This window comes from Larus michahellis, chromosome 4 (genome assembly GCF_964199755.1).
Source record: "Larus michahellis chromosome 4, bLarMic1.1, whole genome shotgun sequence".
In the NCBI taxonomy this organism is placed as follows: domain Eukaryota; kingdom Metazoa; phylum Chordata; class Aves; order Charadriiformes; family Laridae; genus Larus; species Larus michahellis.
Window position 1 is genome coordinate 90,183,902 of NC_133899.1, and position 13,934 is coordinate 90,197,835.

At 37.9% G+C, this 13,934-nt stretch overlaps 1 protein-coding gene across 3 annotated transcripts in view; it reads left to right on the forward strand.

The window, feature by feature from the left end:
- Nucleotides 1–12,020, forward strand: part of TPCN2 (two pore segment channel 2) — a 30,958-nt gene extending 18,938 nt beyond the window's left edge. For 2 of the 3 annotated variants that reach the window (XM_074586329.1, XM_074586330.1), the window contains 9 exons: nucleotides 251–300; nucleotides 1,918–2,017; nucleotides 2,993–3,064; nucleotides 5,185–5,258; nucleotides 5,617–5,707; nucleotides 5,819–5,901; nucleotides 7,006–7,087; nucleotides 8,621–8,706; nucleotides 9,423–12,020. In XM_074586329.1, coding sequence (XP_074442430.1) covers nucleotides 251–300; nucleotides 1,918–2,017; nucleotides 2,993–3,064; nucleotides 5,185–5,258; nucleotides 5,617–5,707; nucleotides 5,819–5,901; nucleotides 7,006–7,087; nucleotides 8,621–8,706; nucleotides 9,423–9,501 — 717 coding nt within the window. In that variant the 3' untranslated portion in view covers nucleotides 9,502–12,020. Of the gene's footprint in view, nucleotides 1–250; nucleotides 301–1,917; nucleotides 2,018–2,992; nucleotides 3,065–5,184; nucleotides 5,259–5,616; nucleotides 5,708–5,818; nucleotides 5,902–7,005; nucleotides 7,088–7,552; nucleotides 7,624–8,620; nucleotides 8,707–9,422 lie in introns of all 3 variants that reach the window. The other variant, XR_012586904.1, reaches the window with a different exon arrangement.
- The last annotated feature ends 1,914 nt before the right edge of the window (nucleotides 12,021–13,934 follow it).

The following is a 13,934-nucleotide window of genomic DNA, read 5'->3' on the forward strand; positions in this document are numbered from 1 at the left end:
AAGGAAGTCTGTTACATAGCTAAAAATCACTTTGCTTATTGGATAAATTAAAAAGTGGCAGAAGATTATTGCCATTATTTGATGAAAGCCTGAAACCCATATGACGAATGAGGTCAAATTGATGGCTCTTGAAAATGTTTCCTGTCAAGAAACTTACATAATTTTTGAAACTCAGAATTACAAAGTAAGGTTTTGACCTCTTTTCTTTTTTCTTTTTTTCTTTTTTTTTTTTTTTCTTCCCTAACTGAAGGTCTTGGAGATTGCAACTTTTGCTGTGTACGGATTTCCTCATCCTGGTTGGTGTGTAATCTCTGTGAACTCTTGCACTTTGCTCTGTGTCTGGGATGGGTCAGGGGAATGTTCATACATGTCCATACACACTTATGTCGTTATACTATGATTGTCAGCCTAGTCCATAATTTACTGAATCTAGTAAAATTTCTTACCCATTTAGTCACTAGAGGCCATGCAATATGGACAAGTGAAAGAAAATTACTATTTTTTCATAAAATTTAGAGTTTTGTTTAGCTATTCTGAGAAAGATGCATTTTTATTACGTGTAATCTGATTTTAAATAAAATCTTAGCAGACCTATGCTTACTCAGGGTGCAGGAAGGAATTTGGTGCAACATAAACAACCAGCTACTAACCTAGCATGCTTTAGCATCAGATTGTGCATAAACCCAACTACATGAATTCCTAAACAGCTGGCGAAGCCCCTTCACTCCTATGTCTAGATTGAAGTCCAAGTTTTGTTTTGAGCTGTAAAATTTAATAGAAATATTCCCATGGACTTAAACTATTTATCTATACTGGAATAGCAAGAAGTTGTATTTTGATTTTCCCTAAATTCAAGCAGTTCTTGGATCACTTCCTTGATCTAGTTTCTTTATCAAGAGCATAAAAACCATTGTTTCGTCTCTTAATATTTGAAAACTGCCACCACAACAAAAGAGGACTTCTGGAAGATTTCCTGCCTCTTACTTTCAGGAGTGATTTATAACACATTCTAATACTTTGTTTCTTTACACAACCTCATTCTTAAGACATTTGCTCTCCCTAATTTTTCAGGATATTTGTTATGTTGCAACCAAGAAGTTATCTAAATTTACACCAGTATCTGAAAAGAGACCTGATAGATGTTACAGCTAGAAATTGATTCATTTTTGAACCCTTCTTGCATTCCTATCACTCAAAAGTGAGGGCTGCCATAAGGATATTAATTGCTAATAATTTAATGGCATTAATTATTGATCTAACTTTATAATTGACTATATTTGGGTTTGATTTTTGACCTTTGATTCTTGAATGTAGACGATTATTTTTACTATAATAGTATCTTGAAGCACCAGTAATACTTGCTAGATCTTTATTGTGTCAGTCACTGCAAACGGATTATAACCGGGATGAGTCATTGTGAGTCCTGACGCTGCTTATGGTGTGTGCTGTTGGTAAATGCTAGGTCTGTACATGTAACATCTTCAGGACAGGTCTAAGTCATGACTGTTATTCTAGAATATGTGTTCTATGCAGTATTGTCTTAAATGATTTGTTTTATTATTAGATTTGAATATATTAGTGATGCAAACCATGATTTAGCATCTGTGTTACCAAGGAATTTTTCCATTAACATCTGTTGTCCCCCAAAACCTGCCCACCTTTCCAGCAAAGAAGCATCCAGCATGCCAATGTAAAAGTCAGCTAAAACTCAGGCGGACATTTGGAGTGTGTGGGTATCATCTGTGGAATACGCATGTAAGGTGGTGGGGTTTTTTTATCCCCAAATTTTTTAATATGCCATAGATGTTAATCAAAAGTTATGGGTATTTTACAGTTACCTGCAGCCCAGTAGATTTAACTGTGTCTTTCTGTCATGGGCTGTGTCTCTTATTTGTTATTTTCTTCCATCTCTCCTAGGAGACCCGAGTTCATAGGCTTGTTATCCTTGTGGGATATGGTGCGACTGGTGAACATGTTAATTGTGTTCAGGTTCCTGCGGATTATTCCTAATATGAAGGTGTTTATTTATCCCTCCACACTTCTTTTTTGGTCGGAGTATAAATTTCATTAAAGCTTTTTAGAATAATGTGTAGTAGACTGCAATTCTCTTGCATCTGAGTGAGATTATAACTCAGCTCTAACTGTCCCCACTATTGCACAGCACCTCACAGACTCATTCTCTCTTTGGCTGGCTTTCTCTGTTGAGGTGGTAGGGAAGTTCTGTTGATGTCGCTGCGATTGATGCTGGTATTCTGAAGTGGGCAAATGCATGCAGAAACATTTTTGCAACTTGCGTAGTGCTTCAATCTTAATTAGATGAGTGGATATGATATTCTTGAAGAACTTTGTACTCAGGAGGTGATAGACTTGCTTTGACTAGATACTGCCAGACATTTTGGTTATGCAAAGGGTTATTTGGGACGAATCCCTCTTTCCACTTTTCCGGTATGGGTATTCCCACCAGACTACATGTGCTTGAATCTGAAATCACTTTGAGTTGTTTGATTGCTTATTATAATCCTGCATTTATACTTGCTTGAAAGCTAAGCCCAAACTGTTGTCAGGTGTAGGACTTGTATCTTAGTTCAGTAAGCTGTAAATATCTGATGTAATCAGAGGTCATAATATCAGTGGAAAGTATAAACTAGAAATTATGTGGATCAAATATGAAGCAGTCCCTCTGGAGCTGTGGGGCGCTTGCGATTTTATTTATTTATTTATTCCCCTATTCTAGTCTTGATAGGCATTTAGCCCTTTAAGTCACAGTGCCAGTGTATGTTTAAAACTTACAATGTCTGTGTATGAGAAGGACTACAGCATTGTTCATTCATTTTAAGTACCTCATGGAAATAATCACTGTATAAAAGATGACCTGCATTTAGGTATATGTCACTTTCCTGGCTAGTATTTCTTTGTCCTTTTAGTAAAAATAATTTGGTATGGATTGGAAGCATGTTGAATGTTATGTATATGAAATTCTGCTTTGTTTTAGTTCATGGCTTTAGTTGTTACTACACTGCTGGATCTGGTGAAAAACTTGAGAGCCTTTGCAGGAATCCTTGTGGTAAGTCATGATGCAAGACTGTAATTTCCTTTCTTAGTTAGCAGTATAATAAGGGTATGTCTTCAACAAAGTAAACTAGGTTCTTTGAATGACAATCACCACTTACAGTAACAGTTCACCTCAATCAGTCAGTTCTTCTCCAGGACATGTCTTGCCAAGCTGCAGCAAACTACTGTTTTGTTTTGGGCTGCGCACAGTGACACCGCCTCATTTATCAGTTTCCTTCAGGAGTGCCTTTAAAAGATGATTTAAAACTTCCTCAGAGTGCTTGGCTCAAGCTGGAGACTGTAGTTTCAAATAAAAAAAAATCATCCGATGTTGAAAGTAGCCTCATTTTCCTTACCCTGGCTTTCTTATGTTAAATACCAAACAACTTTAATTATATTTTTTCAGTTGAGAAGGTCTTGAGATGGCACGTTTGGACAGGATTTTTAAAAGCCTCTGCCATCCAGTTTTAGGTGTGTCTTTGTAGAGCATGTACTCTGTAAACATGTGATTAAGGGATAGATCACAATACGTGATGTCTACTACATAAATTCCGCGTTTCCCAACTCTTGAGTTTCTGGCTTTGCAACGAGGTCTTCCTGGTGCAGAAAATGAGTGCCTGGGTGGCTTTTTTCTTGTTGTTTGTGTTTTATTTTAGGATACCTTAATTTGAAATAATGGTTAGAGACCAAGGATTTGCTGTGTTTTAGATATTGTCTAAAAAGTTGTTCTAGACTATATACTTAGCATGCAATTTACTCAGAATATCTGGTTTTGTCATTATTAATCTCTGCTTTTATCTGTAGGGGAGGGGCATTAAGTTGCAGTCTGGAAAGGTTTATGTTGCAATTTGAAATAAGGGTATTGGTTTGGACAAAGCTGACTTAGTATCCACTTTGTTGTGCTGTACAAGTCACCCTTGCCACTGGAAACTGCTCTTGAAACTGAGAAATACCTTGGGAGTGCACAAACTGTCCTTGATGCTGGGTGTGTGAATTGTAGTTTTTCACCAATTGTGAGGCAAGTTTGCCATGGTGTTTGCCACTTCCATTAAATTAATTTCCTTTACTTGAGGCTACATGGAAGCTGTCAGGGAGCTTCTACCATAATGAAGTCTGACTCCATTACCAGCTGATTCAAAATGTCTTTCCTAACGTTAGCCTGGAACACATGCTGCTGAAGTAATGTAACTGATTAGCTAATTTCTCAGGCGGTGCGTGTTTTAAATATATCTTTTTCAAAGAATAAAATTAACTTTCTTATTGTCAAACCAGATACCCCATCTTCTGGCAGGCTGTGGAATGTCAGCTTCAACTTAATCCAGTAGTGTTCAAGGTGCTGTGGCTCATAGGAGCGATCTCTCTTCTGCTCCTCCCAGACTTCCCTCCTGGGTGTGTTTTGTAGCAAAATACAGAAATATGACTAATGACACTTTCATTTGAAGACTCAGCTTGTTGCGAGCCATCCTAGGACAAATGACTCAGAGGAGTGAAGTTGTAGGTTTTTATCCTATAAAGATTGTTCTAGAAATAATTGCCAAATCACCTAGGCAGCTGCTGAAGACTGTGAAAGGTATCTCTTTAAAGAGAGGCTTGCGTTTCTAACGACTAAAAGGCAGAAGTTCCCAAATCCTTTGGTTATCAAAACCTTTGTTTTTAAACTAACATAACATTTTAAAAGAAGTTGCTGATGTAATATAAAATATTGACTTAGTTTTGTCCTTCAGTTAAGTTTAGTAAAAGCTTATTTTCCCTGAATCTAGCAGAAAGGCACCTGGATATTTAGGTAATTCCTTGTAAATAAAAGTACTGTTTTTTCATTTTTTTTAAGTCACTGTTCTACAGTGTTAATAGTTAAACATCAGCATTCTGAGACACAGAAAAATAAAGTAGATCATAAAGTAAAGTGATTTAATGCATTTTAACAAGTGAAAGTTAAATAAAATATTAAAGAGTAAGAGAAAACAGTCAAGTAATACAGATGTTGAGAAGTATGTTCACTTTAATAGCTTCAGGCATTGTTCTTGACCAAATTCCTTTAACTGTGGTACTATTATGAATTCCATGTTAATTGCCTTATTTTCTTATTTAGGGACAGAAATATTCAAAAGTAATACTTGCTTATATTCCTTCCAGGTCGTTTTCTATGCATTTGCTATAACTGGCATAATGCTGTTTAAAGGTGCTGTTGTTCCCATGGGAAATATCAGGTAATATTCTAAACATCATTATTCAGAAAGAATCTGTTTTTCAAAAGCATCTGCAACTCGGTACCTCTGAGTTGTTTGGTGGGTTATTCTTGGAGCCACCCTTCTTTTAATGTTAAGTCACACAGGCTTTTTTCATCTGTTACTCCTGCTTCTTCTTGCTGTATTGAAGCTGCAGGAACGCTTATCTGTAACTTGCAATTTTACCCTGCTGTGGCTTAAATACTTTTTTTTTTTTTAATGACTTCTCTTGTTTCCTGCCCATATGAGACAACTTTCTACAAGGCACTTGGAAGAATCTTGTTCTTAAGGTAAAGTATGTAGAAAGCTATCCTCACATCAGCCTGTAATTCTGTTTTAGTGCTGTCAATACAACATATGATAATGGCACTCTGCAGTGTGGGACCTATGAACAGCTGGAATATTGGCCAAACAACTTTGATGACTTCGCTGTGAGTCTGATCACTGTCCCTCTTTCCCTCTCTGCTTGTCTCTTCCCTCATTTTCTGGGGCTTAAGTGTGCGATATAGCCACCCAACTTCTGTTTTACGCATGTTATTTAGGCAGCAGTGGTGACCCTCTGGGATGTGATGGTGGTAAACAACTGGCAAGTCTTCTTGGAAGCATTTTCAAGATATTCAAGTCCGTAAGTAGCAATAATAATACTGAAAAAATCCTATATAAATTTAGTTTATAAGGTAACTGAACAGGAATTATACACACTGCACTATCATCTGCTAGGAGGGGTGCCACTTACCTTATTTTTGGGTCCATTCAGGTATATAGGAAACAAACTTAATACTTCATGTCCATTCTTTAACTTGTGTAACTTGATGATTCCTCTAGCGCATGGTGGATGCCATGAAATCTATGGTCACATTTGGTAAGGATTGGGAACTGGCTTCGTATTCATTTTGTTTCAAAAAAGAGTGAATGGATTGTAAACAGGCTTGCAACGCGTCTTAGGTGGGTGGCTCTTGCTATAGAGCCAATCTCACAGAAGTGAGATATTAGCGAATTGCTGTAGTCCATTTTGAGCTGCTTCTCTATTTTCCCAGTGGGTAAAATATTTTTTGTAGACTTAAAACCTTAGACATATCTTTCATTTGTATTTAATTACTTTATGGGAATGTTTGAATAAACTGGATAGCCTCTGGTTTGAGCTGTTCTGGTGATCCTTGGCTGGTTAACCCAGCATGTAGTTAAGTTGTGGAATGATTTTCTACAGGCTGTTGTGTGTGATAAAAGTTTAACGTGGTCTGGTGAAGACTGGACAAGTTGTGAAAGAGAAATCCATTGGGATCTGCAATGAATGGAAGCTACTTCTAGCTCAAGAAATCTCTGAACTGCAAATGGTTGGAGATAGGGAGAGCACTTAGGGGGTAGCATCGTAGGTACTTTGCTGTGTTTTTGCACTCTTTGCTGTGCTTCTGCTTTTGTCCGCTTTTAGAGGGTATTAGCCTAGATGGATCTTTTGCCATGATTCAGTACAGCTTCTACTAGGCTGCTTTTCTGTCCCTTCAGAGTTTGGTTAGGTATATTAAGTGGGGGGAGCAAGTCTTGTTTGGCTAACTTAATGAAAGGCTAAGACTTTTATTTTTATTTTTGTGTTCCAGATCTCCATTTACATTAAGAAAGTAGTAGTTTTATCTTTCAAGGAAAAATGTGGTTTCATGGGTCTGTTTGGTTACTTTCAGGCTGAGGTTATTTACTGCCTACTTTACTTATTGTCTCTTAATCTGATCTGCAGGTGGGCAAAGATCTATTTTGTAGCCTGGTGGTTGATCTCCTCTGTCATCTGGGTTAATCTATTCGTAGCTTTACTTCTAGAGGTAAGGAAGTGTGTTTATTTTGTATTAGATCTTGGACACAGGTTCCGATTTGGGTGGGGAATGAAAAGAACCCAAGCAACTTTTTGGGAAAATTATGTTGGCTTTGTGTGTGTGTACTTAATCTTTCTTTTTGCCTGCCTTCCCTTGAGATGTTGAGGAACACTTTCTTTTTCCTGGACAGTTGTGTATTTTATTTGCAACTTTATCATAAATCTGATTGCATTTAATTGGGTCTGTATATTTGTCATTATAGCTTACTCTCTGTAAAGATGAAAGATATTTTAAGTATTACAAGATTGCTTGTCTTTTGTAGATTAGCCTTTAACTTCAGCATTATTTATTCAAGCTGCAGGCTTTTTGCATTTTGACTTTTCAGTAAATGAAGTTAGCTCTTTAAAACGTAGATTTTTATTTCATTTGGCTGTCCTGCATTTCTTCCTACCCCAACTTGAATTATTACACTAGAAGAGTGAAACAGATTGCTTATTTTGAAGATACCATCCTCTAGAGTTTTAAAAGAAGCTGTGGAATTGCAGGTACGTAAGCAATGTCACGAAGAACACGTTTCCCGTGTACGCATACTTCTCTGCAAATCCAAGTGCCTTTTGAATTTTTGATGGTGAAGGGAATGTTCGTCATAGCCATCTACTCCAGGTTAATCATTGTAGACTTCTAGGTAATGGAAAAAAATGAGTACCTGTAGAGGGCACTTCACCCCATATTAAAACCTATGAAAACGTCTTTTGGAGATGCTCTTGTTGTTGACTCTATTGAGAACGAAAGTTTATTACTTTAGTCAGAATAGTGAACTTTTAGACAGAAACTTAGGTGTGAGTCTCATGTTGAGCCTCAGTCTTGCCTATGACCGTTTTAGAAAAGTCTTTCTGTTCTAGCTGGAGGCTAATCCTACAAAGTCTTCTACCTGCCTACCTCTGCAGGACTGTGGCTGAAGTTTGCCCTAAGAGCCAAGATGTAGCGTTCTGTAGCAGGAGAGTAGGATGACACTATTTTTGTCTTCCGCCCCCACCCCTTTTTTTTTTTTCCTGAGCCATTGGTCTACTCCCTAGGTATTGATTTGTCAGAGTAATTTAAAATGACAAGGAAACATAGCAAAACCAGAAGCTGTTTAAGTTGTGATGCCTGGAGTCAGAGTGTGTTTATATACTGTAGGGTTTTTAAAGAGGAAAAAATTCAAAGCGGGTGAACTCTTGTGGGTAGTTCACACAGTTATCTTGGGGAGTCAATCCTGGCTAGGAGGAGAAGGCAGCAGGGCTGTCTTCTGTTCTACTGTTCTTTCAGTGTGTGATGAAAAAGTTATTTCATTCCTGAACAACAAGCTTGAATAAATTGGTGACCCGCAGCCAATAAATATGCTAATGCCTAAATAAGTCACTGTTTTGTCACTCTGTTAAAAACAAACTTAACCCCCCTCCCAAACCTTACCCCCAAGCATGTTGAGCTGATACAACATCTTTTTTTTTTGATGTCACTAGAAGTGGCCTTTAATTTTTTCCTGTTCCTTTTACTTTCCAGAACTTTATTCACAAGTGGGACCGTCGCTGTCATCGAGAGCCTCTTTCAGATATTGAATACCAAAGGACAGTCGAACTAATGTTCAGGTGAGTTGACCTAGGCTTGATAATCAGTCTAGTTTTTTATGTTCATCTGTCTTAAAGAAAGTGTGCTGGCTTCAAGAGGATAAAAGGCTTGACTTTTATTTCCTCCCTCTGAAGCAAACTGTTTCATCTGTTAGCTTGAAGAAATTCAGTAAATACATTAGTTAGGCCTGCTTTAAGCTGATTTGGTGGCCTAACCTTTATATGCTTTCTGCCCATAGCATGATGGGAGAAGAGGTGTTGGGAGCCTGGGGGGAGGGGGACTGTGCTGAGAGGGAGAAGAAAAAGGAAGATGAGGAAAGTGATGTATGTTCTTGGCTTATTATGAAATTGTGGGTGGTGAGTTGATATTTGATGATCATGCACAAGTGGAACTTCTGGTGCACATTGGATATTCAATAGTAGCATTGGGAACATGTTCTCATTTGGGAGTTTTTTCAGGAAAACAAGTCTACTGACCTTCAGTTGTATTGTACTGTGTGCAGGAAATTGCTTCCCTGCTTCTTATGGGAAAACAGCTGCTGGTTTCCAAGACACATCTGTAAAGGATGGATCACTTGCAAGTAGATGCATCTTTAGGGAGCATCAACTTATTGTAACTTTAATTCCTTGTTTCATTCTTGAAACAAGCACATGTTACATCTCAGTGTGTGCATTGCAAAAACAAATGCTGAAAGTTCCCTTTGCTGCCCCTAACAACTCATGCTTTTTCTTTGTAGAGATGTTTTGGAAGAACCTACAGAGGAAGAGTTGATGGAAAAACTGCACCAGCACCCACACCTGCAGTTATGTAGGTGACTGGTGGGAAGGACTGATTTATTTAGACCTCTGTTTTCTTGAGGTTGTCAGCTGGAAGAAACTGAATGGATTTTCTGTGAGGTGCTGTTAGGAGGGAGAATTGTAGGACAGCGTGTGAGGTTTTGCTTGGCAATTCTCTGCAGAAAGAGGTTTTTTTATTTTTGGTTCATATCTTTTTTTGAAAAAGATTTGAATCCTGCTAGTTTGACTTGATTTTTAAGTTGCAATTTTAGAGGAATATTGCAGCTGTTATTTTTATAAACTGTTGGTAGAGGAATGTTTTATTTTCTGATTTTTTTTTTAAGAAGGGAAAGTGTGTTTAAAATGACAGAGCACTTTAAAACATGAACTTTGTAACCACTCAGCCTGCTACTTTTTTCAGCACAAGAAAATGGAATTGTCTTTGCTGGTAGGCAGGTGTGGCAAGGGCTGTGCCCTGCAATTCAGGAATGGATTAGGCAGGACCAGAACAAAATCCTTAATCTTTTTGTAGTGAGAGTTGAAACACTATTTCTATTGAAATGTGACACCAGCATATTTTACCAAATTTTCAGGATTAATCATGTCGGAACACAATCAATTTCAGCTTAGTAACAGGGGGTGCCTACTTTGCACATCCTCTCTCTTTCATTGTTTTTGATCTAGAATTCGTTGCTGATTGCATCATGCTGGTAACTTTGAGAGCAGTTATTACTTTGAAAGGCGCAATTGCACTCGTGGTTTTCAATGTGGTAAAATCGAGCTCTCTTTTAGAGTAAATATTTTTGTTTTAGTGAACTTCGTTCTTTTACTTTCTCCCAAGTCCTGTTCTACACTGTATCATATTCCATGAAAGAGCTGAAGGGAGTGAACTTTGGCCAGAATGTAGCACCATGATCACTGTGGGTCTCTCACTTGAAGGCAGGGGGAGGAAAAAAATGTTGAATGGGATAATCAAAGTGCTTAGCAGTTCAAATTTTTGTTTGAGTCTGTGTGGAATTGAAAGTGCTCAACCAGTATTGCAAGATCACATTCTTTTAGAGCTTAATGACCACATGCTGTATACCACTAACTTTCACCTGGGTAATACTTTTTGGGTAAATAATTTTGTCAACAAATCTAAAGTGGAGAATTACCAGTAAGCCATGTCCACGTGTTTTTCATTATTCCTTAGTGTTCCTCTAAAAAAGGTGGTTTTGTTTGAATCTCTGTCATATAACTAGTATTCACTAGGAAGAATAGAATCAATCCCAGCTACTATTTTTATATGTAAAAATGAAACTACCCTTTGGGGTGCTGCCTTGTCATTGAGATACTTATCACCAAAATAGACATTATTGTGATCATCTCTGCATTGACAAGGACTTGGGGAAGGTAATCGACTATAAAACACTGCTACTATTTAAGTTTTTTGATCCTTTTTAGAAAACAAAACACTTTTGAAAAGTGCCAAGCAGTCATCCTGTTTACTTTTCCTCTTTTTTTGTCATCTGTCTTTTCTTTCTTTTCTGCATAAGGGAAAAGAAATATCTGTTGAGCTCAAAAGCATATTTCTGCACTGTTGTCTTACTGTTTAGAAGTTGTGTAGCGATTCTTGTCTATTTCTTTATCTTCTGCTTAATGTTTTTCTTGTGCTGTGGAACAAAATATATGTTGTAGCTTGTGGGTGTGTGTGTAAGAAATCTGAACTGAACTCTGAGCCACTCCAGCCATCTTTCCTTGCTTTTGCAATCTTGCCTCTTAAGTCACGATCTTGTCTCTGTTCTGGCACTTGTCTCCATTCCGGAAAAATACACCCAGTAACTCACTTGCACTGGCTTCAGTGGTATTACTATGCTCGTTTTCAGTTAAGCGCTTAGACCACACATCATGGCATAAAGGTATCAGCCCACAGTTATTTGAGATTTGAGTTTATTTTTTTCAGTATTGTTTTATGTTAGGATGGTTTCTGCTTCTTCAAGCATGATGTAATCACTGCTACCAGTTTATTGGACCATATTAACAGAGGTTCAATAATCTATTTTACCTTTTTACTTGAAATTTTTTTTCCACTTTTCTGAATACTTGGAGAAGTAGCTTTGCCTTGCCAAAAAGGAAGTAACTGGTTCTTATCTGTCTACAAGTTTAATTTTTTTTTTTTGTCTCTTAAAGTTGTTTGGCATTGGTGTTTTTGCCATTACATTCCACTACAATCTACCAAAGCAACACAAATTGGTGTGGGATTATCATAAAAATCACAAATGTCTCCATTGTGCGGTCTTTGCATTTGGACAAACGTGAAGAAGGTTTTTGGAAGGGAATAGTCTTAGTCTTATTCTTGTTTCACATTTGTGTAATTGACTGAAAGTGTAACTAGAACTTAATACAAAAATGTGGTACCTAATGTCACTTGTGCTGGAAGATGTAAATGACCAGAAGTCTTATGCAATAATTGTATAAATCAGGAAAATGAATGTATGTAACTGGGTAAATTTTGAGGTTTGCATTATTAAAAAACAATTCCTTCTCCTTCTTAAAATATGAAAAAAATTGGGGTGTTGAAATAATTCTTGTGGTTTGTTTTTTCCCTTCCCCCTGCAACTGATTTCTGTTGTGCTTAGCATCTATGCTCCCATTGTCTTTACTAGTTGAAGGCTGGGCCCATGGAAGAGGTTATATGCAGATGGGACATAACTGCCTGGTTTCAAAATGCAGAATGTGTGCTGCACTGTTATTTTCCAGTTCTAGAGCCACATAACATCATCTGCAGGTACTGGATATGCTTAATTTTTAAGGTGAAATTTCATTGAACTGAGCACTGAGGGTGTTGAGCAGCTTGATTTTCATTTGCTTTTCAGTCTGCATCTGCAAACTACGTATTTCCTCATCTCTTTTTCTTGAAAATATTAGTGCAATAAGCACTCTCATAGCTTTTCAACTGGGACAGATTTTGCACATAATGTAGCAGAGTCCATGGCATTATTTTGAAACAGGTTTTGGTTTAGGAGGTGTTTGTTTTTAGAACAGGACAGTGTCAATTCTGGGTCAAGGTAAAGGCTTAAGCTTGATGTCTCTGACAATGGCTGTTGCAGATGCTTAGTAGTTTGGATGCAGTTTGGATTTCAGCAAAAAGGGTTGCTAGTTATGAGGGATGCTTCCTAACTCTGAGCACTGTACTCTAGGAGGTCACAGGCTCCCCTTCACTTGAGTGCACTTTCAGGAAGGGTTTGACAGTCACCTGCTGTAGCTTTGTCTGGATGTTTGTGAACCTGCCCCTGCTTGGTGGTGCCTCAGATGGTCCCTCAGATCCTGTCCCGCCTACCTCTCTGCAGCTTCACTGGAAAGAATTCCCATGGCTGTAACAAACCTAGCTTTTGTTGTTACAGCATGTGCTGTTGGTTTTACTAATGGCTTACAAATGTTTCAGCATGCAAGTATTTTACAAGTAGGGATAGCAAAAAAAAAACAACCAAAAAACACTCCTTCAGCTTCCCATTGTAAACAGAAGATGCGGTTTAGTTGTGTGTTCTCTGTTGCTAATACTTGACCAGTGTCCCTTGGTCCCTGTTCTGTCTCCCCATAGTTCTCTGTGCAGTTCTCTCTGCTGGGTTCCCTTTAATCTCATTTCTACATCCCTTACCTTTTTAGGCAGGAGGAAGAATGTGCTGCCCTTCTCCCAGTTTGTGTTTGCTCACTGGCAAGCCAAGCAGATCAGATAACTTGATCTTTCCCGTGGTGAGAACACTTAATTTGAGCGCTCTGCTCTACTTGCTGCCAATTCTCACAAAACGCATGACACTTATGCCTTTGACACTTTAGCTTTTCTTTCAAACTTGGTTTCGTGAATGAATTTAAAAGTTATTATCAGGGGACTGATGCTGCGTAATTCCTAGAAGCAGCTAGAAAATATTACAAAAAGGTAATGCTGTAGGGTACAAAAAGGTAATGTTGGGAATTATGTTAATTGAAATTGGTCTGATGTTTCACTGGATCCAAGTCACCTTAGGATCTGAAGCCTTTTAATGAGAATAGAGCACTTAGACTCTGAAGAGGAGGAAAAAGGGATGGTCCAGAGACTAAAGCATGCTCAGCATCATTAGTCAGTTCATAGAAGTGTGGGCTCATGTGTTTGGGAACTGTGAACTGGGCTTTCCTGAATCCTCCAGCGATACCATCACTTTTTTTAAAGATAAAACAGATCATCGAGTATCTAAATGAAGAAGTTACGTTCATGGGAAATCTATTGCTAATTCAGGAATAAACAGCAGAATCTCAGACTTCCTTAATCTTAAACTTCATATTTCATTCTGTACTTAAATATTTTTTCTATATTTGTAGAGCTACTATTTTCCCAGCATAAAGTGAGAGAAAATGTTCAGGAAAAATCCTCGAGGCTGAGATGGCATATTCAAATACTAAGTACATAGTGATGTGTACAGCAAACTACTGGGGGTGCCACCTATTGTTTGCTTCCA